The following is a 27,498-nucleotide window of genomic DNA, read 5'->3' as shown; positions in this document are numbered from 1 at the left end:
ACAGCAGGCCCAAGAAGAGACAATCGGAACTCAGATCAGCTGCCCATCATAGAAACCATCTGGTAAATCTTCATTATAATAAGCCATTTGCTTTTAAGATGACTTGCTATGTAGCAACAGGTAAAGGAATCAGTAATCAAAATGAACAGAACTGGGGGGAGTTATAATAATATGCTTCTTTTTTCTAGACAACTGTTGTGATGTTTGAATAACATTCATGATGACTCTATCATTCAAGTTTATGTCAACTTTATAAAAAAGGGATTCTGTTTAGCGTTCTGTGTAGGTAAGCAAGTAAGGTTAAAAGGATATGCCTTTTGAGGAGAATTCTATCAAACAGTTAGATGAGAGCTAATGCCTATCCTTCTAAACCTCTTTCAAGAAATTGCAGAGCAGGAATGCTTCCAAACTCATTCTACAAGGCCACCACCTCAAAGAATGGTATCACCCTGAAACGAAAGCCAGATGAAGACAACACACACACATACACACACACACAAAAAAAAAAAAAAAAAAAAAAAAACTACACTGAGGAATCTAGATGCAAAAATCCTCAACAAAAGTTTAGCAAACTGAATTCAGCAACATGTCAAAAAGTTCATATACCATAATCAAGTTGGGTTTATTCCAGGGATGCAAGGATTCTTCAATATATGGAAATCAATCAATGTGATACCCCATGTTAACAAATTGAACTATAAAATGCATATGATCATCTCAAAAGATGCAGGAAAAAAAAAACCTTTGACAAAATTAAGCACTCATTTATGATTAAAATTCTTCAAAAAACAAGCATAGAAGGAACCCAACTCAACATAGTAAAGGCCATATATGATAAGCCTACAGTAAACACTATTATCAATGGTGAAAAAATGAAAGCATTCCCCCTAAGATCAGGAACAAGACAAGGGTGTCCACTTTCACCACTATTATTCACATAGTTCTGGAAGTCCTAGCTACAGCTAGAGAAGAAAAAGAAGAAGAAGAATTGACATAAAGTGGTCCAAGAAAAATAAAATAAGGAAGAAAGGGAAGAAAAAGAAATAATAGGAAACCAGATCAGAGAAGAAGTAAAGCTCATACTATTTGCAGATAACATGATACTGTACATAGAAAACCTTAAATATTGTATCAAACTTACTAGAGCTAATCAGTGAATTTAGAAAAGTTGCAAGATACAAAATCAATACACAGAAATCACTTGCATTTCTATATACTAACAATGAAAAAGCAGAAAGAGCAATTAAGGAATCAATCCCATTCACCATTGCAACAAAAAGAATTAAATACCTAGTAATAAACTTAACTAAGGAAACAAAAGAACTGTACACAGAAAATTATAAGACACTAAAGAAACAAATCAAAGATGACATAAACAGATGAGAGATATTCCACATTCCTGGGTAGGAAGAATCAATATTGTGAAAATGAATATACTACCAAGTGCAATCTACAGATTTAATGCAATCCCTATCAAATTACCAATGGCATTTATCATAGAACTAGAACAAAAAAAAATCACAATTCATATGGAAACACAGAAGAACCTGAATAGCCAAAGCAGTCTTGAGAAAGAAGAATGGAGCTGGAGAAATCAAGCTACCTGACTTCAGGTTATACTACAAATCTACAGTTATCAAGACAGCATGGTTCTGGCACAAAAACAGAAATATAGACCAATGGAACAAGATAGAAAGCCCAGAAAGAAACCCATGCACCCATGGGTACCTTATCTTTGACAAAAGAGGCAAGAACACACAATGGGGCAAAGACAGCCTCTTCAATAAATGGTTCTGGGAAAACTGGAAAGCTACTTGTAAAATAATGAAATTAGAACACTTCCTAACACCATACAAAAAGATAAACTCAAAATGGGTTAAAAACCTAAATGTAAGACTAGAAGCTATAAAACTCTTAAAGGAAAACATACGCAGAACACTCTCTGACATAAATCAAAGCAAGATAATCCATGAGCCACCTCCTAGAGTAACAGAAATAAAAGCAAAAGTAAATAAGTGGAATCTGATTAAACTTAAAAGCTTTTGCACAACAAAGGAAATTATAAGCAAGGTGAAAAGACAGCACTCAGAATGGGAGAAAATAATAGCAAATGAAACAACTGACAAAGGATTAATTTCTAAAATATACAAGCAGCTCATACCACTCAATATCAGAAAAACAAATAACCCAATCAAAAGTTGGGGAAAAGACCTAAACAGACATTTCTCCAAAGAAGACATACAGATGGCTACAAACACGTGAAAAGATGCTCAACATCACTCATTCTTCAGTTCAGCTCAGTTCAGTTTAGTTGCTCAGTCATGTCTGACTCGTGACCTCATGGACTGCAGCATGCCAGGCCTCCCTGTCCACCACCAACTCTCGGAGCTTACTCAAACTCATGTCCATTGAGTCGGTGATACCATCCAACCATATCATCCTCTGTGATCCCCTTCTCTTGCCTTCAATCTCTCCCAGCATCAGGGTCTTTTCAAATGAGTGAACTCTTTGCATCAGGTGGCCAAAGCATTGGAGTTTCACCTTCAACATCAGTCCTTCCAATGAATACCCAGAACTGACTTCCTGTAGGAAGGACTGGTTGGATCTCCTTGCAGTCCAAGGGACTCTCAAGAGTCTTCTCCAACACCACAGTTCAAAAGCATCAATTTTTCGGCACTCAGCTTTCTTCACCGCCCAAATCTCACATCCATACATGACCACTGGAAAAACCATAGCTTTGACCAGATGGACCTTTGTTAACAAAGTAATGTCTCTGCTTTTTAGTATGCTATCTAGGTTGGTCATAACTTTCCTTCCAAGGAGTAAGAGTCTTTTAATTTCATGGCTGCAGTCACCATCTGCAGTGATTTTGGACACCACAAAAATAAAGTCTGCGACTATACCGCTTATTATTAGAGAAATGCAAGTGAAAACCGCAATGAGATATCACCTCACACAGGTCAGAATGGTCCTCATCAGAAAGTCAACAAACAATAAATGCTGGAAAGGGTGTGGAGAAAAAGGAACACTCTCGCACTGTTGGTGAGAATGTAAATTTATACAGCCACTTTGGAAGACGGTATGGAGTTTGGAGTTTTTCCTTAAAAAAACTAGGAATAAAACCACCATATGACCCAGCAATACCACTCCTAGGCATATACCCTGAGGAAACCAAAATTGAAAGAGACACATGTATCACATTGTTCATTGTAGTGCTATTTACGATAACTGAAACATGGATGCAACCTAGATGTCCATCGACAGATGAATGGATAAAGAAGTTGTGGTATATATACACAGTGGAATATTACTCAGCCATAAAAAGGAATGCATTTGAGTCAGTTCTAATGAGATGGATGAACCTAGAACCTATTATACAGAGTGAAGTGAGTCAGAAAGAGAAAGATAAATACCATATTCTAACATATATATATGAAATCTACAAAAATGGTACTGAAGAATTTATTTAAGGGCAACAACAGAGAAACAGACATAGAGAATAGACTTATGGACATGGGGAGAGGGGAGGGGAGGATGAGATGTATGGAAAGAGTAACATGGAAGCTTACATTACCATGTGTAAAATAGATAGCCAACAGGAATTTGCTGTATGGCTCAGGAAACTCAAACAGGGCCACTGGATCAACCTAGAGGGGTGGGATGGGGAGGGAGACGGGAAGGAGGTTCAAAGGGAGGGGGTATGTGCATGCCTATGGCTGATTCACGCTGAGGTTTGACAGAAAACAACAAGATTCTGTAAAGCAATTATCCTTCAATAAAAACACATTAATTAAAAAAAAGAGAAAAAGGATATGCCTATTTGTAAAACCTATACCTTTATCACAGGACTGGATGGGAATTTAAGCTCTCTAGTGAACCATGATTTGGAGATATATATCTATATCTATATCTATATAGATATATATATAATGTATGTCATATAAATAATATTCATATCATTCATTCACTGTTCCTTTATTGGTTATGACAGAACTGGAATGGGGGAAATATTTCATTTAGAGCATTGGAAGGAACCATATATTTTAGGCACAATGAAAGTTTTGAAGCAGAAAGATATATTTATGCCAAATAATCCTTCACCCCAACAATAAACCCTTTTACATACAGACCTAAACCATAGACCTCCATAATTAAATGGACACTATGAAAAAATACTTTGCATAGGAATAATCTGACACAATTTTCTGTTGCATCATACTTAAGGTCCTGTCTGACTGTAGGTCTTATTATGGCAAATTCTGTATTGAAATTGCTGTTTCATGTAGATGCCAATCAGAGACATGCATCTGATGCTCCTCTATCTCAGCAACTCCTGTAGAGAATGTGACACTGAGCTAAATAGAGAATAGTACCCTGAGGGGTGTGAAATCAGATGACCAGTTATGAAACATACATCTGTTCATGTCTACTTTTCCAGAAAGAGAAATTATGGTACTGATGTTCCAAGGTATGATGAATTAAAAAGTAACAAATTGTACTTTCATATTTTATTCTCCTATGAAGTTATATAATTGGTTTGGTCACCGAGTTAGATTTTTCATAGAAGTAGCACAAACTATGATCATTCTTTTAATAAAATGAAAAAGAGTTTACTCAGTACAAAGCATTTCATTTCAAAAAACAATTATTTTTAAGAAATTGTGAATGCTCATGAGATGAATGGGAATTTACATATGCTTCACACAAGGTTTGAACCAATTTGAGAGAGCAGAAAAATAACAAAAGAAAAAACTTAGATGACAGAGAAGAGAAACGTTAATAAAGGATGTTTTTAAAATTGTACATAGAAGTGAAATCGAAGAAATGGAAATACCAGGAAATAAAATGAAGAAGCAGTTGCTATTACCATAATCTAAACAAAGAATCTCACTATCTGACTCTGAGCTTTAAGCCCTGCTATCATTCTTCAGCCTGAGGTAAATGAACCTTTTCTAAAAGTTTCCATCCCAAAGAATCTTTTTAGAGCCCTCTTTATGTCTTTGTTTCTCAGACTATAGATGAAGGGGTTCAGCATGGGTGTGACCACGGTGTACATCACCGATACTATAGCACTTGTGTGTGAGCGGTAGGTAGCAGTGAAGCTAAGGTACACTCCTAAGGCCGAGCAATAAAATAAGGAGACAACCGAGAGGTGAGATGCACAGGTGGAGAATGCTTTATATTTCCCCTGAGCAGATGAGATTCCACAGATAGAGGACACTATCTTAGAGTAAGAATAAAGGATACCAGTCAGGGGAACACCCCCTATAATTACAGATCCGAAATACACCGCCATGTTATTGAGAAAGGGGTCAGAACAGGCCAGTTGGATGAGCCATGTGATTTCACAGAAAAAGTGATGGATTTCCAAGTCTGAACAGAAAGACAGTCGCAAAATCATTAAACTCTGTAACAAGGAATACATAGAACTCAACACCCAGGATACCAGCACCAGCACTCCACAGACCCAGGGGTTCATGATGACCGTGTACTGCAGCGGGTGGCAGATGGCCACATACCGGTCATAGGCCATCACAGTCAGGAGGAAGTTATCTAATCCTGCAAAGAGTAAGTAAAAATACACCTGGACAATGCAGCCTTCATAGGTGATGACTTTCCTCTGTGTCTGGATGTTTTGGAGCATCTTTGGGATGGTGGTGGAGGTGAAGCAGATGTCTACAAAGGACAGGTTTGAGAGGAAGAAGTACATGGGAGTGTGGAGGTGGCATTCTGCACTGACGGCCAGAATGATGAGCAGGTTTCCAAACACAGTGATCAGGTACATGGAGAGGAAAAGCCCAAAGATGAGGGGCTGCAATTCTGGTCCCTCTGAAAGTCCCAGAAGAAGAAATTCTGGGATTTGTGTATTGTTCCCTGGCTCCATGTGATGAAGCTGACTATTGGGAAAAAAGAAAATAGCATGAAGAATTTTCACCCAAACAGACACAACTCACATCACTGAAATACTATAATTTCAATTTTGTTGGCATGAAATTGATATTAATATGTTGTATATAGAAAAATTCTCCATGAAGTTATACCCCATTTCACCTCTTAATAAAACTTTTTGTCCCATTCTCTGTATATTTCCAAGGGGTTCATGTATTTACACTTTTAGTGAGAAATTCTTTCATGCATTTGAGAAAAATATTGAGAACAAACATGTTTCAAGCCATACAGATAATAAATAGAGGTGCTTAAACAAATATCTCACAATCCAAGGATGATGAAAGATGATATCCAAATAAATATATAATATGTTAGAAAGTGACAGGTGTTATGAAGAAAACAAAAACATATATAAAGGAGAGAGTAGCCAGTGGCATTATTTTATACCAAGTTGCCAGGGCTGCAAATAAGGGGTTATTTGAAGAAATGTCCAGCAAGAGAGAGAAGTACCTGGTGAGATACCAGGAGAAGTGTGTGCCTGGCAGAGGGAGCTGCCACTGCAAAAGACCTGAGGAGGATGCTGGATCGACATGTTCAAAGGCAAATGAGAAAGCCAGCGGGGCAGAGGGATAATCAAGAGGGGGAGTGATGAGAGATGGTGTCAGGGATGCTGAGGAGCAAGTTGGCCCCCCAAGCTAGAGCTGACACTTCAGTCCACAGAGAATCCCTCCTTTCACGGTGTTCCCAGCACTTTCTGGATTTAGTTGCAAAGGCTTCTTGTGAATTAAAGCAGATCATCCGTCTTTGATTGAGTTCTGGCCTCTGTCACCTTATTATATCACCTTAATGTATGAGTCCAAGTGCCTGGGCTCTAAGACCTGCTCTCACTCCACAAGGCACAGGCACAGGCACACCATGGCTCCTAGGCTGTGTTTCTGTCACGAATTTCTCAACCAGACCCACCTCCTTAGGCCAGGGGTGGTAACCACTCGAGCTAGTCAGATCAGATTAATTTTCTCCCAAAAAATGTTTAAATGACACCCATAAATTCCAAATCATAAACTTCTGATGGAATAATAACATAGGGATTCCTTTTAGCTACAGCCACTTTCTGCCCTGTATTTAAAGAAACATAATATATGAGGGAGAAATAAAATGAAGGAAAAAGATCTAACAAGCTCAAATCATCCCTGAAACAATTTGATGAAGAAAAGCTTCCTTGGATTAGCAACCTTCCAACTTCACCAATACCTCTTTGATGCCCATGAAAAACCAGAAAGAAACATCTTACTTCCAAGGACAGAGGCAGTGATACATATATGATGTGAAAAACCATACAGATTTAATACCCCAAAAGAAAAATAAGTAAAGGTTGTAAACTCAACAATTCAAAAATAAAAACATAGAAAATGTGACAACAGTTATGTATGTGTTATATGAGACAGTAGAAGATGTCTTTCCTGTCCTTTTCTATATAATTTGATCTTTTTTTGTGTGTTCTGATACTGAATGAGGCAAGCCCTATCTCTGGTTTCTTATAGATCATAATTTGTTTATTACTCTTGAGCATAATGTTTTCACTTTTTTAATTAATCCAATGAGCACACTTCAATTCTAGTTCTGGTCTTTGTCCAGCAGGCAAGTGCCTTTCCAGACCATACTCTAAAAACCTTGAGCAGGTCATGAAATTCCTCCTCTTATTCTGAATAAATTTCTTTACGTGATTTAAACCTGAGGAAACTATATTTCAGTGTACTGTGACATTGTCACTATATTGCAAGATACTAATCATCAAAGACTTAAATTGCCTTGTTCAATTCTTATTTTCTCAAAGGTCTGTGAATATATTTGCATTTTTTTAAAAAACACACTTAAGAAAATGAGAAATTCTGAAATGACAAAATATGGCTAAAATATGAAACCAGTTAAAAGGGTGATTTCTTATATTTGTATTAAAGAAAACTGAATGGTACAACAAAAATTGACTGAAACTTGATATATACTAGGGGTGAAAGTGTAGTTGTTCTGTCGTGTCTGGCTCTTTGCGACCCCATGGACTATAGCCTACCACGCTCCTCCATCCATGGGATTTTCCAGGCAAGAATACTGGAATGGGTTGCCATTTCCTTCTCCAGGAATCGTCCCTTCCCAGGAGGGAATTGAACCCAGGTCTCCCGCACTGTAGGCAGATACTTTACCGTATGAGGCACCAGGGAATTAATAGGGGTAATTAAACATTTATGACATTTATGACATGAATTAATAATTAATTTAGAAAAGACTTCGACTCAAGAGAACATAACATACAATGACCCAGAAATTTCTGGCAAATAGCAGATGCTTTGGTATAATGTGTTGAATGATTAAGAATCAGGTCCCTTTAGACATGAACACTATCCTGTGGGATGGTTATATCCAATTTGGTTAGAAAAGGCAGGATTGTTGAATTTAGCTGGACTAAATGGTCATCTGTCCAGAAGGAAATTAAGTTGTTCCTTATCTGACACATCCTTTTAAAAGGGACTAAAGACCCCAGTGTAAAATTAGGCAGTCCACTTCAGCCAAATATATAAAAAACTACATCAGAACTGCATTTCTACTGATATCAGAAACACGGATAGTTTTAAAATCTGGATTCCTCAGTCTCTGCACAAGTGGACATTCTCTGCCAGATCATTCTCTGGGCTGGGGTCTGCCCTGTAAATTGCAGTATGTTTAAAAATATCCTTGCCCACTACTTACCATTCATCAGTGTGAAAGCAAATAATGTCTATGATTATTAAAGGACCCTGGGAGAAACAATTACCATTGGTGGAGAAACACAGTATTAAGAATTTCAAAATACTTTTGCAGCAGTGATATAATAGTTACTTGTTGATAAATAATATTATAGGCCACCAAATCTGTGAGTCATACAGCCACACCATGCAATATTATACAGATATTAAAATAATGAACCACCTTTACACTGGTTGATTGGAACCAAGTCCCTGAGGTATTATTGAGAAAGAAACAAAAGAGGGACAAATTGTGGAAAACATTAAACATAATGACGATTTGCCACTAAAATATAAAAACCATTTATGATGTATTCAGGATTGTATTGATGCATTTGTGTAAAAGTATATATGTATTAAGGACACATTTTAGAAAGAGATTTTTCAAAACTTAAGAACTTATGGAACAAAATATATCGGTGAGAGAGCAATTATATGAAGGGTACTGTTTCCTGGGCAATGTGCTATATGCAAAATCACTTCAGTCATGTCTGACTGCATGCAACCCTATAGCCTGTAGCCTGCCAGGAGCCTCCATCTGTCCATGGGATTCTCCAGACAAGAAGACTGGAATGTGTTGTCATGCCCTCCCCCAGGGTATCTTCACAACCCAGAGATCAAAACTGTATCTCTTTTTTTTTTCTTATTTATTTTTATTAGTTGGAGGCTAATTAATTTACAATATTGTAGTGGTTTTTGCCATACATTGACATGAATCAGCCATGGATTTACATGTGTTCCGCACCCCGATCCCCCCTCCTGCCTCACTCCCCATCTGATCTCTTAATTCTCCTACTTTGGCAGACAGATTCTTTACCACTAGCACCACAATAATAAATTGAATAATAAAATTGAATGAAAATCTACAACTTACTGCTAAAAAGACACAATAGAGTAAAAATTTAACAATATTAACATGGATCACTAATTCAAGATCAAATTGCCAAAGATTTGCAAGTGAAACAATATAACAAAAGAACATTTGCAATGTGAGGAAGGAGCGGTATCTAAGTTATAATTTTATCTTATATGTAGAGAGAGGAAGTCAAATATGGCTATAGAATGTAAGTCAAATAGTAAAGAATTATGGTCAGAGGTGATGCAGCTTTTAAGAAAAGGTTTAATCAGAAGGCCAAAAGGAATAAAAATGAAAACAGATGAGAAACTGTTAATAGAAATAAATATGTATAAGAAATTATTTATCAGCACTAAGGGTGCTAAAGACCCCCACTTTCCTTTCTTGCTTACATCAAGAGTTGACACGTTAAGAGTATTAAAGTGACAACTAAACTATTACGGAGAGAAAAATAACAATAAAGAGCAATGAGCTGTATGCACTAGGCAGCATGGTGACTATAGTTTATAACACATTTTTTAGAATAATTTTAAGTTGCTAAGAGACAGTAGATCCTAAAAGTTCTCCTCACAAGAAATAAATTATAACTATGTGTGGTAACATGTTAAGGAGATTAGCTGTGGTGATCATTTAGCAATATAAACAAATATTGAAGCATTATGCTTTGCACCTGTAACTCATATATTGTCAAAGGTCAGTTATACCCAAGTTCTTTTGGAAAAGCAATGGAGAGAAAGTTGTCAGATTTGACCAACAAAATTTATCAATTCTTATACAATCCCACAAATAAATCTATGCATATACAAAAGAGCTAAATCACAAATGTAAGTTTTTTTGTTAAAAAATAGTCCTTCCTATCAAAGAATGCAATTTAAAAAAAGGAATAACAGCACTCTGATAGCACTATGTAAAACAAAATGGTTATAGAGACATTTTTTAAATAGAGAAACACTGCATGACTAACAAATCCATACATCTAGTTAGCCTCACTGATAATAAAATAGTTGGAAAGTAAACCTCCCTGGCATACATCTTTTCACTTATATAACTAAGTTTATTTTTCTCTCTTAGGTGAACACAAGAGTGAGAGAAGATACTAGAATGTGTATTTTGCTTACACAGCTATTGAAAGTGTGTATTTGCAAACAGCCCTCAGTTTAGATCTTTCTCCTCTACGTGGAGGCACAGTCTAATATGCCCCATCTTACAATAAAATGAAATGCCCTCGCCTCACTAACTGACCCTCTACAGTTAATACCCTATTTGTCTATTCCTGTTAATTAACAAGAACCTTAGACTCATGTTCCAATTTTACTGGATGCAGTTTATCCCTCTTATTAGTTCTTCTGTGGGGCTTCCACTAGCATGATTTAATTGTCAACATTGACAATCTCATTTTTGAGTTCACTGTTCCTTTTCAGCATCATAAATAAATACATCTTCAGGAAACCCAGCAAGCAGCCACGGTGACCTCTGCCTCTGGGCTATGCTAGATTGGTCCTCAGATGACCTCAGGTACATTCCTGGCTTCCATCCTTCTGATCCTCTCCTGCAGTGTCTGTGGAGCTCTCAGACTCACCTGTTTGGGAAGTTGGTCTCACTTTGTCTGGGAGGTTTCCCTGTGAAAGTCAAACTTCCCCCTTAAGTAGCTGGTGATGCAGACCCATGTTCTGTCTCTGCACAGGACAGCTTAGAGATCAAGCATTGGTCTCCCATCCAGATGTAGGACCACAAAAGCAATGAACACATACTGTCCAACCAAAACGGATCAGGCCGAGGGACTGCAGCAGAGGAGATATTTACATCCTCCATGTCAGCTCATTAAACATGTTTCCCTTTGTTACCCCAACCTTTAAGTTCATTATTTCCCTTGATGGCACTGGTCTGGACAGAATGCAATTTTTCTTCTGATTCTTTGTTCCTAAGAGACTCCATTACAAGTTAGGCAAATTCAGTTTCCTCACTTCTTTGCCTTTACCTCTTCTGCTTCCAAAGCTCTAAGGCTCCTGGCACCTCATCACATCCCTGAGTTCAAGTTTTCTCAAAAGTATAATATTGACAATTGGTCTTGACTAGGTCCTTTGGGTCTTCAATGCTCCGATCTGTTGTGGGAACACAACCCAAGAAATCTCTGAATATGACCATTACCATTTTCAAAACAGGGGATAACTTTGCTCCTTTAATATAAAACTTGGGTATTATAATTCTTGGTTACATGCAAGGTTTACAAAGCCTAAACTGATTTCCTACTTACAGCAGAAAATAAACAACCCACCTGCCAACGCAGGAAATGTAAGAGACAGAGGTAGGATCCCTGGATCAGGAAGATCCCCTGGAGAAGGCCATGACAACCCACTCCAGTATTCTTTCCTGGAGAATCCCATGGACACAGGAGCCTGGCAGTCCATGGGGTCGCAGAGAGTTGGACGTGACTGAAGTGACTTAGCACAAAACAGCACACATACTGCTCTTAGAAGTTGAGTTTAACCCTTTGGAGTCAATCAGTGAATTTCCCTTATATAACATCATTTTATGTTACACTCTGATTTTTAATAGGAGAAAATTTTAGTCATTCTGGAGAGATTTCGCCCCCTTAGCTGGTACAGAGAATTTCACTTTGTCTAAATGTAAATGTGGATCTGACTCTGAGGCCTTTGGAATTTAAGATAGGACAAGTAAGTCATTATTAAAATTCAGGTCACACTTCCTACTTTAAATCTGTGTATTAACGTTTCTACATTTTCTCTAATTTATGTTCATTTAAGCGTTCATTTTTTTTACTTCTATCCTTCCAACTTTCTCTCATGTTTTCCTTCAGCACAATGGATGGAATTACAAATGAAACAGTGCATTTAAATCTATGTGTGCATGTGTGTTTATTTCAGAGAAAGTGTATACAGATACAGACACATATACGTATTCCTAAACTTGAACAATGTCTGGGGACTCAGAGAAGTATTTACATACATTTTATGCCTTCATCACAACCTCCAAGTAAAGTTAGGACTGATCATCTCACATTTCCTTCTGAAAGATAAAACTGAGGCTCAGGGTATTTCCATCAATAATATTACAAAGAAATTAAAATTTATTGTGGAGCTTTTAAAATTATACACAAATGGAACCATGTAATATGCTGCTCATTTTTGAAATTTATAAAATTGTGTGTTTTAAAAATCTGTAGTTTATTATATTAATAATAGCTTTATTTATAATAGCTTTAGCTACGAACAAAGCTAGTGGAGGTGATGGAATTCCAGTGGAGCTATTTCAAATCCTGAAAGATGATGCTGTGAAAGTGCTGCACTCAATATGCCTGCAAATTTGGAAAGCTCAGCAGTGGCCACAGGACTGGAAAAGGTCAGTTTTCATTCCAACCCCAAAGAAAGGCAATCTCAAAGAATGCTCAAACTACCACACAGTTGCACTCATTTCACATGCTAGTAAAGTAATGCTCAAAATTCTCCAAGCCAGGCTTCAGCAATACGTGAACCATGAACTCCCAGATGTTCAAGCTGGTTTTAGAAAAGGCAGAAGAACCAGAGATCAAATTGCCAACATCCGTTGGATCATCAAAAAAGCAAGAGAGTTCCAGAAAAACATCTATTTCTGCTTTATTGACCACGCCAAAGCCTTTGACTGTGTGGATCACAATAAACTATGGAAAATTCTGACAGAGATGTGAATATCAGACCACCTGACCCACCTCTTGAGAAACCTATATGCAGGTCAGGAAGCACCAGTTAGAACTGGACATGGAACAACAGACTGATTCCAAATAGGCAAAGGAGTACGTCAAGGTTGTATATTGTCACCCTGCTTATTTAACTGATATGCAGAGTACATCATGAGAAACCCTGGGCTGGAAGAAGCACAAGCTGGAATCAAGATTGCTGGGAGAAATATCAATACCCTCAGGTATGCAGATGACACCACCCTTATGGCAGAAAGTGAAGAACTACAGAGCCTGTTGATGAAAGTGAAAGAGGAGAGTGAAAAAGTTGGCTTAAAGCTCAACATTCAGAAAACTAAGATCATGGCATCTGGTCCCATCACTTCATGGCAAATGGATGGGGAAACAGTGGAAGCAGTGTCAGACTTTATTTTTTTGGGCTCCAAAACCACTGCAGATGGTGACTGCAGCCATGAAATTAAAAGACGGTTACCCCATGGAAGGAAAGTTATGACCAACCTAGATAGCATATTAAAAAGCAGAGACATTACTTTGCCAACAAAAGTCCATCTAGTCAAGGCTATGGTTTTTCCAGTGGTCATGTATGGATGTGAGAGTTGGACGGTGAAGAAAGCTGAGCACTGAAAAATTGATGCTTTTGAACTGTGGCGTTGGTGAAGACTCTTGAGAGTTCCTTGGACTGCAAGGAGATCCAACCAGTCCACCCTAAAGGAGATCAGTTCTGGATGTTCATTAGAAGGACTGATGCTAAAGCTGAAACTCCAATATTTTGGCCACCTCATGTGAAGAGTTGACTCATTGGAAAAGGCCCTGATGCTGGGAGGGATTGAGGGCAGGAGGAGAAGGGGACGAGAGAGGATGTGATGGCTGGATGATTGAGTGGCTGAACTGAATGAATTAGTTAAGAATTAAAATTTTCTGGTTGTGCATTGTTAAGGGTAGTATATTCAGTTCAGTTCAGTCACTCAGTCATGTCCGACTCTTTGCAATCCCATGGATTGCAGCATGCCAGGCCTCCCTGTCCATCACCAACTCCTGGAGTTTACTCAAACTCATGTCCATTGAGTTGGTGATGCCATCCAACCATCTCATCCTCTGTTGTCCCCTTCTCTTCCTGCCTTCAATCTTTCTCAGCATCAGGGTCTTTTCCAAGGGTAGTATATTAATCACATTAATACTGGTGAAAGACAGCTCCTCTAACTGGGAAAAAAGCAAAGTGGCATATATGGATTTAGGAACAGTGAAATTTAAATATAGTGTTTAACATTTGAGAAATAAAGGTTTTTTTTTTTCTTATAAACTAAAAGACTGTTGTTCAATCTCTAAGTCATGTCCGACTCTTTGCAACCCCATGGACTGCAGCTTGCTAGGCTTCCCTGTCCTTCGCCAATTCCCAGAGGTAGCTCAAATTCATGTCCATTGAGTCAATGATGCAATCCAACCATCTCATCCTTCTACTTACCTTCAAAGCTTCCCAGCTTCAGGGTCTTTTCCAATGAGTCAGTTCTCTACATCAGGTGACCAACATATTGGCACTTCAGCTTCAGCATCAGTTCTTCCAATGAATATTCAGGGTTGATTTCCTGTAGGGTTGACAAGTTTGATTTCCTTGCAGACCAAGGGATTCTCAAGAGTTTTCTCCAATACCACAGTTGGAAAGCATCAATTCTTTGATGCTCAGCCTTCTTTATGGTACAACTCTCATGAAGTCCCATCCTCAATAAAAACTAACCTACTTACATAAAAGGAAGAAATTGACATAAGGTGGTCCAAGACAGAAGACCACTGCAGCTGAACATACCATCGTGGAGGAGCCTTTAAAACACAAAATAGAGTCTGAGAGCTGACAGTGGATCCATGAGGAAACAACCATAACTCAGATCAACTTCCCATCATAGAAACTCATTACATAAAAAATTCATTATACTAAATCATTTGATTTTAGGATGACTTGTTATGTAGCAATAGCTAACTGATATACGCTAATCCAAGTGAACAGAACTGAGGGAATTATAATAATGTGTTGCTTTATTTCTAGGCAATTGTTATGATATCTGAATAGCATTCATGACTTCTCTATTATTCAAGTTTATGTCATACAAGTTTTTTAAAAAAGGGATTCCATTTAGTTTTCCTTGTAGGTAAGCAAGAAAGGTTAAAAGGATATGCCTATTTGTGAGGAACATATAACTTTATCACAGGAAAGTGAAAACGTGAAAGTCACTCGGTCTGACTCTTTATGATGCCATGGACTGTACAGTCCATGGAATTCTCCAGACCAGAATGCTGGAGTGGTAGCCTTTCCCTTCTGCAGGGGATCTTCCCAACCCAGGTCTCCCACATTGCAGGTGGATTCTTTACCAGCTGAGCCATAAAGGAAGCCCAAGAACACTGGAGTGGGCAGCCTGTCCCTTCTAGAGTGAGTCTTCCTGACCCAGGAATCAAACTGGGGACTCCTGCATTGTGGGCAGATTCTTTACCAAATAACCTATCAGGGAAGCCCATTCATCACAGGACTAGAAGGGAATTTAAGGTCTAATGAGCCATATATATATGTGTGTATATATATATATATATCTCCAATATATATATAGTATTATATATATCATGCATATCATATAAATATGATATGATATATATATGTATATATAAATATATATATGATATACAATATGATATTTATATTATTCATTCACTCTTTCATTGATTATAACAGAAATGGAATGGGGGAAATATTTCATCTAGAGCAATGGAAGGAGCCATTTATTTGTAGGCAACAATAGAAGTTTTCAAGCAGAAAGATATAATTATGCCAAAAACTCCTTCACCCCAACCATAAACCCCTTTACACACAGATACTAAATCACATAAATCAATAAATAAATGGACACCATGAAAAAATCATTTGCAAAGATATAATCTGACACAAATTTTTGCTGCTTCATACTTAAGGTCTCTCTGACTCTAAGTCTTATTATGTCCAAGTCTTTATTGAAATTTCTGTTTCACATACATGTCAATTGGAGACATGCATTTGATGATCAGCTTTACCAGTAACTCCTATAGAGAATGTAGACTAGGTTAAATAGAAGATTGTACCCTGTGAGGGAGTAAAATCAGATGACCATTTATGAAATACACTGTCTGTTGACATCTACATTTTCAGAAAAAACAACTATTGCAGTGATACTCCAAGGTATGAAGAACTAAAGCAAGATAAACTTTAGTTTCATATTTTACTCTCGTATGAAATTATGTAATTAGTTTGGTTTCCAAGTTTTTTTTCCCTCAGAAGTAGCACAATTCATGATTATTCTTTTAGCAAAAAGAAAGAAAAAAATACTCATTATAAAGTTTATCACTTCAGAAGAATTTATTCTTAAGAAATGTGTGAGCATCATGAGATAAATGGGAATTTATATATGTTTCACACATGGTTTTGAATCAATTTGAGAGAGTTGAAAGAAAACAAGAGAAATATCTTAGATGATAGGGAACAGAAAAGTTAAGAAAGGATGCTTTTAAATTTTATGAGAAGCTAAAAACAAAGAAATGGAAATACCAGGCTATAAACTGAAGAAACAATTGCTATTATCACAGTCTAATCAAAGAATCACGTATCCCCCATGAGGCTTTGACCCTACTATCATGGGCAGTTCTTCAGCCGAAGGGCAAATGGCCCTTTAACAAACATTTCCATCCCAAAGAATCTTTTTAGAGCCCTCTTTATGTCTTTGTTTCTCAGACTGTAGATGAAGGGGTTCAGCATGGGTGTGACCACAGTGTACATAACCGATACCATAGCACTTGTATGTGAGCTGTAGGTAGAAGTGAAGCTAAGATATACTCCTAAGGCTGAACAATAAAATAATGAGACAACCGAGAGGTGAGATGCGCAGGTGGAGAATGCTTTATACTTCCCTTGAGCAGATGAGATTCCACAGATAGAGGACACTATCTTGGAGTAAGAGTAAAGTATACCAGCCAGGGGAGCACCCCCGAGAATTCCAGATCCGAAATACACCGCCATGTTATTGAGAAAGGGGTCAGAACAGGCCAGTTTGATCAGCCATGTGATTTCACAGAAAAAGTGGTGGATTTCCAAGTCTGAGCAGAAGGACAGTTGCAAAACCATTAAGCTGTGTAACAGGGGAAAGAGGGCACTCACGATCCAGGACCCCAGAACCAGCAGTGCACAGAGCCGGGGGTTCATGATGACCGTGTAGCGCAGGGGGTGACAGATGGCCACGAAGCGATCATAGGCCATCACGGTCAGGAGAAAGTCATCTAATGCTGCAAAGAGTAAGTAAAAATACACCTGGATGATGCAGCCTTTGTAAGTAATGACTTTGCTCTGTGTCTGGATGTTCCATAGCATCTTTGGGATGATGCTGGATGTAAAACCGATGTCTACAAAGGACAGGTTTGAGAGGAAGAAGTACATGGGTGTGTGGAGGTGGGGGTCTGAGCAGACAGCCAGGATGATGAGCAGGTTTCCAATCACAGTGATCAGATACATGAAGAGGAAAAGCCCAAATATAAGGGGCTGCAATGCCGGCTCCTCTGAAAGTCCCAGAAGGAGAAATTCTGATATTTGTGTCTTGTTCCCTGATGCCATGTGATGGAAGTGACTACCGGGAAAAAAGAAAATAGCATGAATATTTTTCAAACAGGTGTAACTCACATAGCTGAACTTCTATAATTTCCATTTTGCTGGAAAGAAATTGATGTTAATAAGTTGTACATAGATAAATTCTCCTTGAAGGCATAATCCATTTTACCTCTAATTCGATACTTTTGTCTCATTCTCAGCATATTTCCAAGGATTTCATGCATTTACAGTTTTAAGAAGAAAGACTTTTATGCATTTGAGAAGCATTATGCTGACAGTCAACATGTTCCAAGTACATATAGGGGATAAATAGAGACACTTAAAAACAAATCTCTCACAATCCAAAGGTGGTGAAAGATGATACTCAAATAAATATAGAATATGTTAGAAGGTGACAGGTGTTATGAAGAAAACAAAAACATGTATAAAAGAGAGTTTAGTAGGAATATTATTTTGTACTAAGTATTCAGGCAAGGCTTACAAACAAGGGGTTCTAGGAAGAGACATCAAGAAAAAGAGAGAAAGTCCTAGCGTGATACCAGCAGAAGTGTGTGCCTGGCAGAGGGCACGGCCACTGCAGAGTAACCAAGGAAGAAGCTGGTCACATGTTCAAATGCAAACAAGGAAGCCGGTGGGATGGAGGAATAAGCAGGAGGGGGAGTGGTTAGAGATGGGGTCAAGGATGCTGAGGAACAAGGTGGCTTCCCTGCTACAGCCCAAACTTCAGTCCATAGAGAATCTCTCCTTCCATGTTGTTCCCAGAACTTATGGATTTAGTGGCAAAGGAATCCTGCAAATTATATCAGATCGTCTTCTTAGCACCATCTCTGATGGAGTTTTGGCCTCTGTCACCTTATTACACCACCTTAATATGTGGGTGCAGGTGCCTTTGCTTTAACAACTGCTCTCACTCCACAAGGCACAAGTGTACACACACACCGTAGCCTCCTGGGCTGTGTTATTGTCATGAATTTCTCACCCAGCACCACCTTCTTTAAACCATGGGTGGTGACACCTCAAGCTGGTCAGATCAGATTAATTTTCTCCTAAAGAATATTTAAATAGTACCCAGAAATTCCAGTTCACAAGCTACTGAGCGAATAATACAGTTGAGGTTCCTTTTAGCTACAATGACTTTCTGCCCTATATTTAAATAAATATAAAAAGCATGGGAGAGAGAGAGATAAAGTGAAGGGGAAAAATCTAACAAGCTCAAACGGCCCCTGAGACAATGGGATGAAGAAAAGCGTTCTTGGTTTGGCAACATTTCAACTTCAGCTATATGCCTTGATACCCAGGAAAGATCAGAAAGAAAAATACCTCTTTTCCAAAGACAGAAGCAGTGGTATCTGGAGGGTGTGAAAAACCATACCCATTTGCCCTGTCTCTGTTTTTTCGTTTGTTTGTTTGTTTAATGTGGACCATTTTTAAAGTCTTTATTGAAAGTGTTACAATATTGCACCTGTTTTATGTTCTAGGTCTTTAGCTGTGAGACATGTGGGATCTTAGCTTCCCAACCAGGGATCGGCCCACACTCCCTGCACTGGAAGGCTAAGTCCTAACCACTGGGCAGCCAGGGAAGTGCCCTTATCTCTGTTTTCTTATGAGATATATTTTATTTGTCATTATTGGGCTTAATGTTTTTCATTTTTTTCATAAATCAACTGGGAACATCCTAATTCTAGTTCTGATCTCTGGACAGCATGCAAAGACCTTTGCAGACCATACTCTGTGGGTCCGTGAGGTCATGAAAATTCATTCTCTTATTCTGGATAAATTTCTTCACATGATTTAAGTCTAAGGACACTGTTTTATTTCAGTATAATGTGACACTGTCACTATAATGCAAGATCCTAAGCATCAGTGATTTCAGCTCCCTTGTTTACTTCTTATTTCCCCATATGTACATGGATACATGTGCATTTATTTTAAAAACACAGTTAAGAAAATTATAAATTGTGAATAGAAAGAATGGCAAAAATGTTAAACCAGTTAAGAGTGATTTCATATAAGTGCATTAAACAAAACTGAATGGAACATCAAAACCATTATGTTTCAATCAATTTTTGATGTTCCATTCAGTTTTTAGCAGTAACAGAACAATCACAACAATAATTAATAATGATTAATGATTCATCATTAATAACTAATTTAGAAAAGACCTTGACTCAAGATAATCTAATATATAATCTACCCAGGAATTTCTAGCAAGTAGCGAAAGTATTGTTAATATTTGTTGAATGATTAGGAATTAGATCCCCTTAGATATGAACACTACCATATGGAAAGGTTGTACTTCAATCTGATTGAAAGATTGGATTGTTGAATAAAAGTCGGAATAAATGACCATCTATCTGGAGGGAAATGAAGTGGTTTCCTATTTAATGCATCTTTTTAAAAGAGACAAAAGTCCCTGTAATAGCGAACAGTCCATTTCAGATGATCACATAAAACCACACACAAAATCTACAGGTGAGAAAATATTATTATCAAGGGGAGAAAATCAGAAGTAAGAAGAAGAACAAATTTAACTATGTAAAAATTTTAAATATTTTATGGTCAAAAATACCCACCCCAAAATCAATCGCAGAACAATATTTTGTAAAAATCATTGGAAATGCAATTAACTGTTGAGAAGAAGGCATAAAGTATATTTAGATGTATGATAATAATAAGAAATGGCTTGCTGATTGAATCTATGAATCTTGGCTCAAAGTGGGTACTGGTTTAATAAACAGGAAGATATCTAATTCACGACCTTCAGCCAGGGAAAAAACTTAATGTTGATTGAGGCTGAAACTTTTAAACAAGTATTACAAACATAAGGGGAACTCTCTAATTTCACTGGCAGACATATGAAGTGGAGAACATTGTGGAAACCACCTAAGATAGCTATTGATAATAGAAACACAAATATTCTTTAACTCAGGGTTCCTCCATCTCTGCACTACTGGATAGTCTCTGCCAGGTCCTTCTCTGTGGCGGGGTCTGTCTTGTACACTGTAGGATGTTTAGAAGCATCCTTGCCCACCACCTGCCCCTCATCCATGTGGCAGCAAAAAATGTCTACTGATATTGTTCAATGTCCCCTGAGGGACAGTTACCCTTGGCTTAGAAGTGCAATGTTAAATTAACAATCTCAAATTTTGTAGCAGTGATATGATAGTCCTTATTGCTAAATAATGATACAGACCATTGAATGTATGAGTCACACAGCCACACCATGGAATTTATACGGACGTTGAAATAATGAGCCAGCATTATTACTAGTTGTTTAGCAGCAAGTCCCTGAGTTGTTGCTGAGAAATAAAAGTGGATAAATTGTAGAAAAACATTAAACATAATGGCCATTTATCAGTAAAACATAAAGAAAATTTAATGATGTATTTAGGATTATATTTATACCTTTGTATAAAAGTATGTGAATATGTATAAGTTCAGATTTTAGAAGGGTGTTTTTAAAGGAAACTAAAAACTTAAGGAATAAAAAATACTTATTCCATAAATAAAAACTTATGGAATAATAAATATACTTAACCTTATGAAGCAAAATAAGGTAAAATACATTGCTTCCTGAGCAACTGTAGGTAAAAAATTGAATGAAAATCTACCACTAACTAATAAAAACACATAAAGGAGTAAAAATTTAATGATACCAGCATTGGTCACTAATTCAACTTGAAATTGCCAAAATGGGGAAATGAAAGAATATAACAGGACACTTGCAATGAGGAGATGGGGCAGTACCAAAGTTGCAATTTCATCTCATATTGAAACAGATGGACTCAAATATACTTACGGAATATGAAGGCAATGTTTAATATGGTATAGAAGAATGTCTTCCAAATTACGACCAGAGCTGATGCAACTTTTGCAAATAGATTTAATTAGAAGGCTAAAAGGAACAATAAGAAATAACAGTTGTGAAACTAGAAGTAAATATGTACAAAGTGCTATTTATTATTAATATCACTAAGGATGCTGCAGAACTCTCACTTTCCTTCTTGGTTTACAACAAGGATTGAAACATCAAGAATATTAAAGTGATAACTGAATTCATTCAGTAAGAAAAGTGACAATGCAAAAGCAATAAATGGTGTGTACTGTACACAGTGGTGACTATATATAGTTCATAGTGCTTTATAGCATAAACTGACTGAAAGATTTGACACAAAAACTGGCCAAAAATTTGACCAAAAGAATGAATTATTATACAATCCCCAGGCTTCCCTGGTGGCTCAGCATAAAATATGAACCTGCCAATGCAGAAGACCTGGGTTAGATCCCTGGGTCAGGAAGATCCCCTGGAGGAGGGCATGGCAAACCACTCCAGTATTCTTACCTGGGAAATCCCATGGACAGAGGAGCCTGGCGGGCTATATTTCATGGGGTCACAAACAGCTGGACACGACTTAGCGACCAAACAACAACATACAATCCCCACAAATGTATCTATATACAAAGAATGACTTGACATTCAATTTTTGTAAAAAAAAAAAAAAAAAAAGAAAAGAAAAGAAAGAAAAGCAATTTCCTCTTTCAAAGGATTCAATTAAAAAATAAAAAATAAGCGGCAGCACTGACACCACTATATAAAACAGAAGAATTGTAGAGACATTTTTAAACAGAAAAACACTGAATGGCTAACAAATCGTCAACTGTATTCAACCTCACAGGTAATATAATAATTACAAACTTAACCTCATTATCATACATCTTTTCACCTATGTAACTAAGCTTTTTTTTTTTTTTTTTTCCTTACTTGAATACCTAGCTTGGGAGAAGGTACTCTAATGTGTGTGTCTATTGCACAACTATTGCAAGGGTGCCTTTGCAAACAGTCCTGGGTACAGATCTTTCTCCTGCATGTGGAAACAGAGTCTAACATGCCCCATCTTAAAATAAAAAGAAATGCTATCACTTCACTGTGTGTCCCACCACAGGTAATATCCTGTGTCCCCCATTTCCTCTTCTATTGGGCTTCCAGCAGATTTGTCAAAACTGACATCCTTGTTTCCAAGTGCAATGGTCACTTTTTCTACATCATAAATAAATGCATTATTATGAAAAGCAGCGAACAAACAGAGATCTCTGCATCTGGGCTATGCTCGATTGGTCCTCAGGTGACCTCAGGCACACTTTCCTAGCTTCCATCCTCTCTGATCCTCCCCTCCAGTGTCTGTGGGGCTCTCAGACTCACCTGCTTGGGAACTCTAGGGGGATGATTTCTCTGCAAACGTCAAAATTTCTCCCTAATTAATTGACAAGGCAGATCAAAGTTTTGCCCTCAAACAATAAAACAGGAATGAATAAAAATCAAGCATTAGTCAGGTCCCAGCCAGATGTAGGACTGCAAAAGTAAATAACCACATTCTATACAGTCAAAGAGCCACAGGCTGAGGGACTGTAGCAGAGGAAATGTTTACAGCTTCCTGTGTCAGTTCATTAGGCATGTTTTCCTCTTGTTAATTCAGCTTCTAAGTACATGATTTCCCTTAGAGACACTCGTCTGGATAGAGTGAGGTTTTTTGTTTGTTTTTTTTTTTTCCTGCTGATTCTCTGTTCCTAGGAGACTGCATTATAAGTTAGGTGAATTCGGCTTTATCGCTCCTTTGACTTTATCTCTCCTACTTCCAAAGCTCTAAGCCTCTCAACACTTCATCACATCCCTGAGCTCAAATTATCTCAATAATATAATATGGACAATTTGCCTCAACTAGGTCCCCAGGGCCTTCAAAGCTATGGTTTTTGTTGGGAGCACAACCCCTGAAACCTCTGAAAATGACTATTCCCTTCTTCAAAAGGGGATAACTTTTCTCCTTTAATATAAAACTTGGATATTATAATCCTTGGTTTCATGAAAGCTTTTGCAAAGCCGAAAAGGATTCCCTACTCATATCAGAAGTTAAGAGCTGTCATTTAAGAATCCTCAATATAAAATATTTGTAACTATGGAAGACATATGTAGATATCATTATGCACTGCTAGCTCAGCTGACTGTCAAATGTAATTTCTCCAACAATGTATTCTATGAAGCAATACTTGACGAACTCCACTCTTCAGTGTAGAAATGGGATTCAGAGGGACTCAATGTTCTGCTTACAAGTGTAAACAAAGCAAGGGATGGAGTCTTGATGGGAATGTGTCTCAGTGCCTCCAGTTCTCAAACTCTGAGCAGTGATTCTCAGCCAAGGGGATTTTGCCTCTGGGGATATTTGGTAATGTCTAGAAAGATAGTACTAATCTCCTACATCCCACAAGACAGAACCCGATAGAAGTAATGTTCTTGCCCCAAATGCCAACAGTAAGAAAACCTATTCTAGACCAGAGCTCCAATAAGCTCATTGTGCATACAAATCATCAAGGTTTGTGGTTGAAATACAAATTATGATTTTTTGGGTCTCTAGCAGACATAGGAACTGCCTTTCAAACAAGCTCTTAGGTATTGTTGAAGGTGTAGGTCTTGGTCTGTGAATCACAGTTTGACTATCAAGACAGTAATCCTGTGTTAGAGTCAAGTATACACAGTTTCAGTCTCCTACACCAAGGATCTTTATGTAACTTTGAAAGATATGTTTTTTTTTTCATTCACTTTATAAGTCATGATAAATTATGTATTAGATTGTTGAAATATAATAGCTCCTGAGTAACGTGAAATAAAATATATATTAAAAAGGCTTTGTGGTAGGCAGAATCTGAGTGAGTGAAAGTCTCTCAGTCATGTCCGATTCTTTGTGATCTAGGCCTAAATACTGGAGTGGGTAGCCTTTTCCTTCACCAGGGGATCTTCCCAAACCAGGGATCAAACCCAGGTCTCTAGCATTGCTGGCAAATTCTCTACCAGCTGAGCAGCCAGGGAAGCCCCATAAGATATCTCTAATTAAATGCAAAAGAATTTGTTCCACAACTTGAGAAAAGATAGTTGCTTTTCAAAAAATGCGTTTAATCACAAACATAAAATAATGCAAATTAGGATAGTTGGATATGAAATAAGATAGCAATATGCATGATATTTATTCCTTACTACTAAAGATGCAGAAGAACATTCCATGTTTAAAAGTAATAAGGGGAACACAATGTGACTAACTGATAGATTTGACTAAACACAATTTATAAACTCTCACACAACCCCATTAATGGAGCTATACCTACATAGAAGAATTAAATGGCAAACTACAAACTTGATGAAAAAAGTCTTAATTTTTGAAAGAATGCAAGAAAAAAAGAAGACACTCAGATTCCAAAACACAAAGCAAAATTCTCGCAAAGAAAATTTGCATATAGAAAGTGAATGGCTAACAAATCAAACAGGTGATTTGGTGATGTTGTTCTGTTGCTAAGTCATGTCCAACTCTTTTGCAACTCCATGCACTGTAGCCCACCAGGCTCCTCTGTCCATCGGATTCTCCAGGCAAGAGCACTGGAGCATGTTGCCATTCCATTCTCCAAGGGATCTTCCTGGACCAAGGATCAAACCCACGTCTCCTGCATTGGCAAGTGAATTCTTTACCACTGTGCCACCAGGGAAGGCTTAGCCATCCTGTAATGAAATAATTACCAAGTAATACTCCTTGGCATACCTCTTCATGCATATTACATACAATGCTCTTTTTCATGGGAATATCAAGGTGGTAGGCAATATTGTGGAATATGTGCCCCAAATACTGCAGTTGCAACATAGCATCTACCTCCATGGATCTGGATTCTTCTCATAAACACAGAACATGTTGAAACACTGAGTCTGAAAAAGTTTTTAAATACCCTCCCTTCAATGCTCACACCTCCAAACCTAAGACTCTGCTTTCCTACTCCCATGAACTGCAAAACTCCTCAGATATATTCTGTTTTTACCAGAACCACTTTATTCCTCCCATTCCTTCTTCATTCTCACACGGCTGGAGTTCCATTCCCATCACTTATTTGTCAACAATGATGCTTGTATTACTGAGTCAGCAGACACTAATCTTTTCATACATTAAATCAATCAATTTTAAATGTATTAGTCAACCTAGAAAAAAAAATGTGAAGATCTCTTGGGTCTGGTTTAGGCTGCTTAAGTTCTCAGGTAGCCAGATTTATGACTTGAAAACCAGGAAGCATGCCCTGTCTGCCCAAGATTGCACAGGCTGAGGGACTGCAGCAGAGGAAATGTTTATAACTCCCTATGTCTGCTCATTATATAGAGTTTTGCCAAGAGAACGCACTGGTCATAGCAAACACCCTCTTCCAACAACACAAGAGAAGACTCTACACATGGACATCACCAGATGGTCAACACTGAAATCAGGTTGATTATATTCTTTGAAGCCAAAGATGGAGAAGCTCTATACAGTCAGCAAAAACAAGACCGGGAGCTGACTGTGGCTCCAGTCATGAACTCCTTATTGCCAAATTCAGACTTAAACTGGAGAAAGTAGGGAAAACCACTGGACCATTCAGGTATGACCTAAATCAAATCCCTTATGACTATACAGTGGAAGTGAGAAATAGATTTAAGGGACTAGATCTGATAGACAGAAAGCCTGATGAACTATGGATGGAGGTTCATGACATTGCACAGGAGACAGGGATCAAGACCATCCCCATGGAAAAGAAATGCAAAAAGGCAAAATGGTTGTCTGAGGAGGCCTTACAAATAGCTGTGAAAAGAAGAGAAACGAAAAGCAAAGGAGAAAAGGAAAGATATACTCATGTGAATGCAGAGTTCCAAAGAATAGCCGGGAGAGATAAGAAAGCCTTCCTCAGCGATCAATGCAAAGAAATAGAGGAAAACAACAGAATGGGAAAGACTAGAGATCTCTTCAAGAAAATTAGAGATATCAAGGGAACATTTCAGGCAAAGATGGGTTCGATAAAGGACAGAAATGGCATGGACCTAACAGAAGCAGAAGATATTAAGAAGAGGTGGCAAGAATACACAGAAGAACTGTACAAAAAAGATCTTCATGAGCCAGATAATCACAATGGTGTGATCACGCACTTAGAGCCAGACATCCTGGAATGTGAATTCAAGTGAACCTTAGAAAGCATCACTACGAACAAAGCTAGTGGATGTGATGGAATTCCAGTGGAGCTATTTCAAATCCTGAAAGATGATGCTGTGAAAGTGCTGCACTCAATATGCCAGCAAATTTGGAAAACTCAGTGGTGGCCATAGGACTAGAAAAGGTCAGTTTTCATTCCAATCCCTAAGAAAGGCAATCCCAAAGAATGTTCAAACTACTGCACAATTGCACTCATCTCACACGCTAGTAAAGTAATGCTCAAAATTCTCCAAGCCAGGCTTCAGCAATACATGAACCGAGAACTTCCAGATGTTAAAGCTGGTTTTAGAAAAGGCAGAAGAACCAGAGATCAAATTGCCAATATCCGCTGGATCATCGATAAAGCAAGAGAGTTCCAGAAAAACATCTATTTCTGCTTTATTGACTATGCCAAAGCCTTCGACTGTGTGGATCACAATAAACTGTGGAAAATTCTGAAGGAGATGGGAATACCAGACCACCTGACCTGCCTCATGAGAAACCTGTATGCAGGTCAGGAAGCAACAGCTAGAACTGGACATGGAACAACAAACTGGTTCCAAATAGGAAAAGGAGTACGCCAAGGCTGTATATTGTCACCCTGCTTATTTAACTGATGTGCAGAGTACATCATGAGAAACGCTGGG

The 27,498-nt window shown here is 37.9% G+C and overlaps 1 protein-coding gene across 1 annotated transcript; it reads right to left on the bottom strand.

Moving 5' to 3' along the window:
• Positions 1-4,927: 4,927 nt before the first annotated feature.
• Positions 4,928-17,834, bottom strand: LOC133061596 (olfactory receptor-like protein OLF4). The gene is made up of 3 exons (XM_061149566.1): positions 17,381-17,834; positions 6,412-6,446; positions 4,928-5,893 (listed from the first exon to the last, which is right to left on the bottom strand). The coding sequence occupies exons 1-3, from the start codon at positions 17,832-17,834 to the stop codon at positions 4,928-4,930; spliced, it is 1,455 nt and encodes a 484-aa protein (XP_061005549.1).
• Positions 17,835-27,498: the final 9,664 nt, after the last annotated feature.

Source organism: Dama dama, chromosome 9 (assembly GCF_033118175.1).
Source record: "Dama dama isolate Ldn47 chromosome 9, ASM3311817v1, whole genome shotgun sequence".
NCBI lineage: Eukaryota > Metazoa > Chordata > Mammalia > Artiodactyla > Cervidae > Dama > Dama dama.
The sequence above is the reverse complement of the archived record's forward strand: the minus strand, read 5'-3'. Positions and strand labels throughout refer to the sequence as shown.

Bases quoted from the DNA above. Each gene is read 5' to 3' on its own strand.
- LOC133061596 (XM_061149566.1), bottom strand. From the start codon at position 17,834: ATGGCATCAGGGAACAAGACACAAATATCAGAATTTCTCCTTCTGGGA. The intron at 6,447-17,380 runs GTGCCCTCTTTC...GGTCTTTTGCAG, and splicing joins TCTGGGGTCCTGGATCGTGA to TGGCAGCTCCCTCTGCCAGG. The intron at 5,894-6,411 runs GTATCTCACCAG...CCCAATAGTCAG, and splicing joins CCAGGCACACACTTCTCCTG to CTTCATCACATGGAGCCAGG.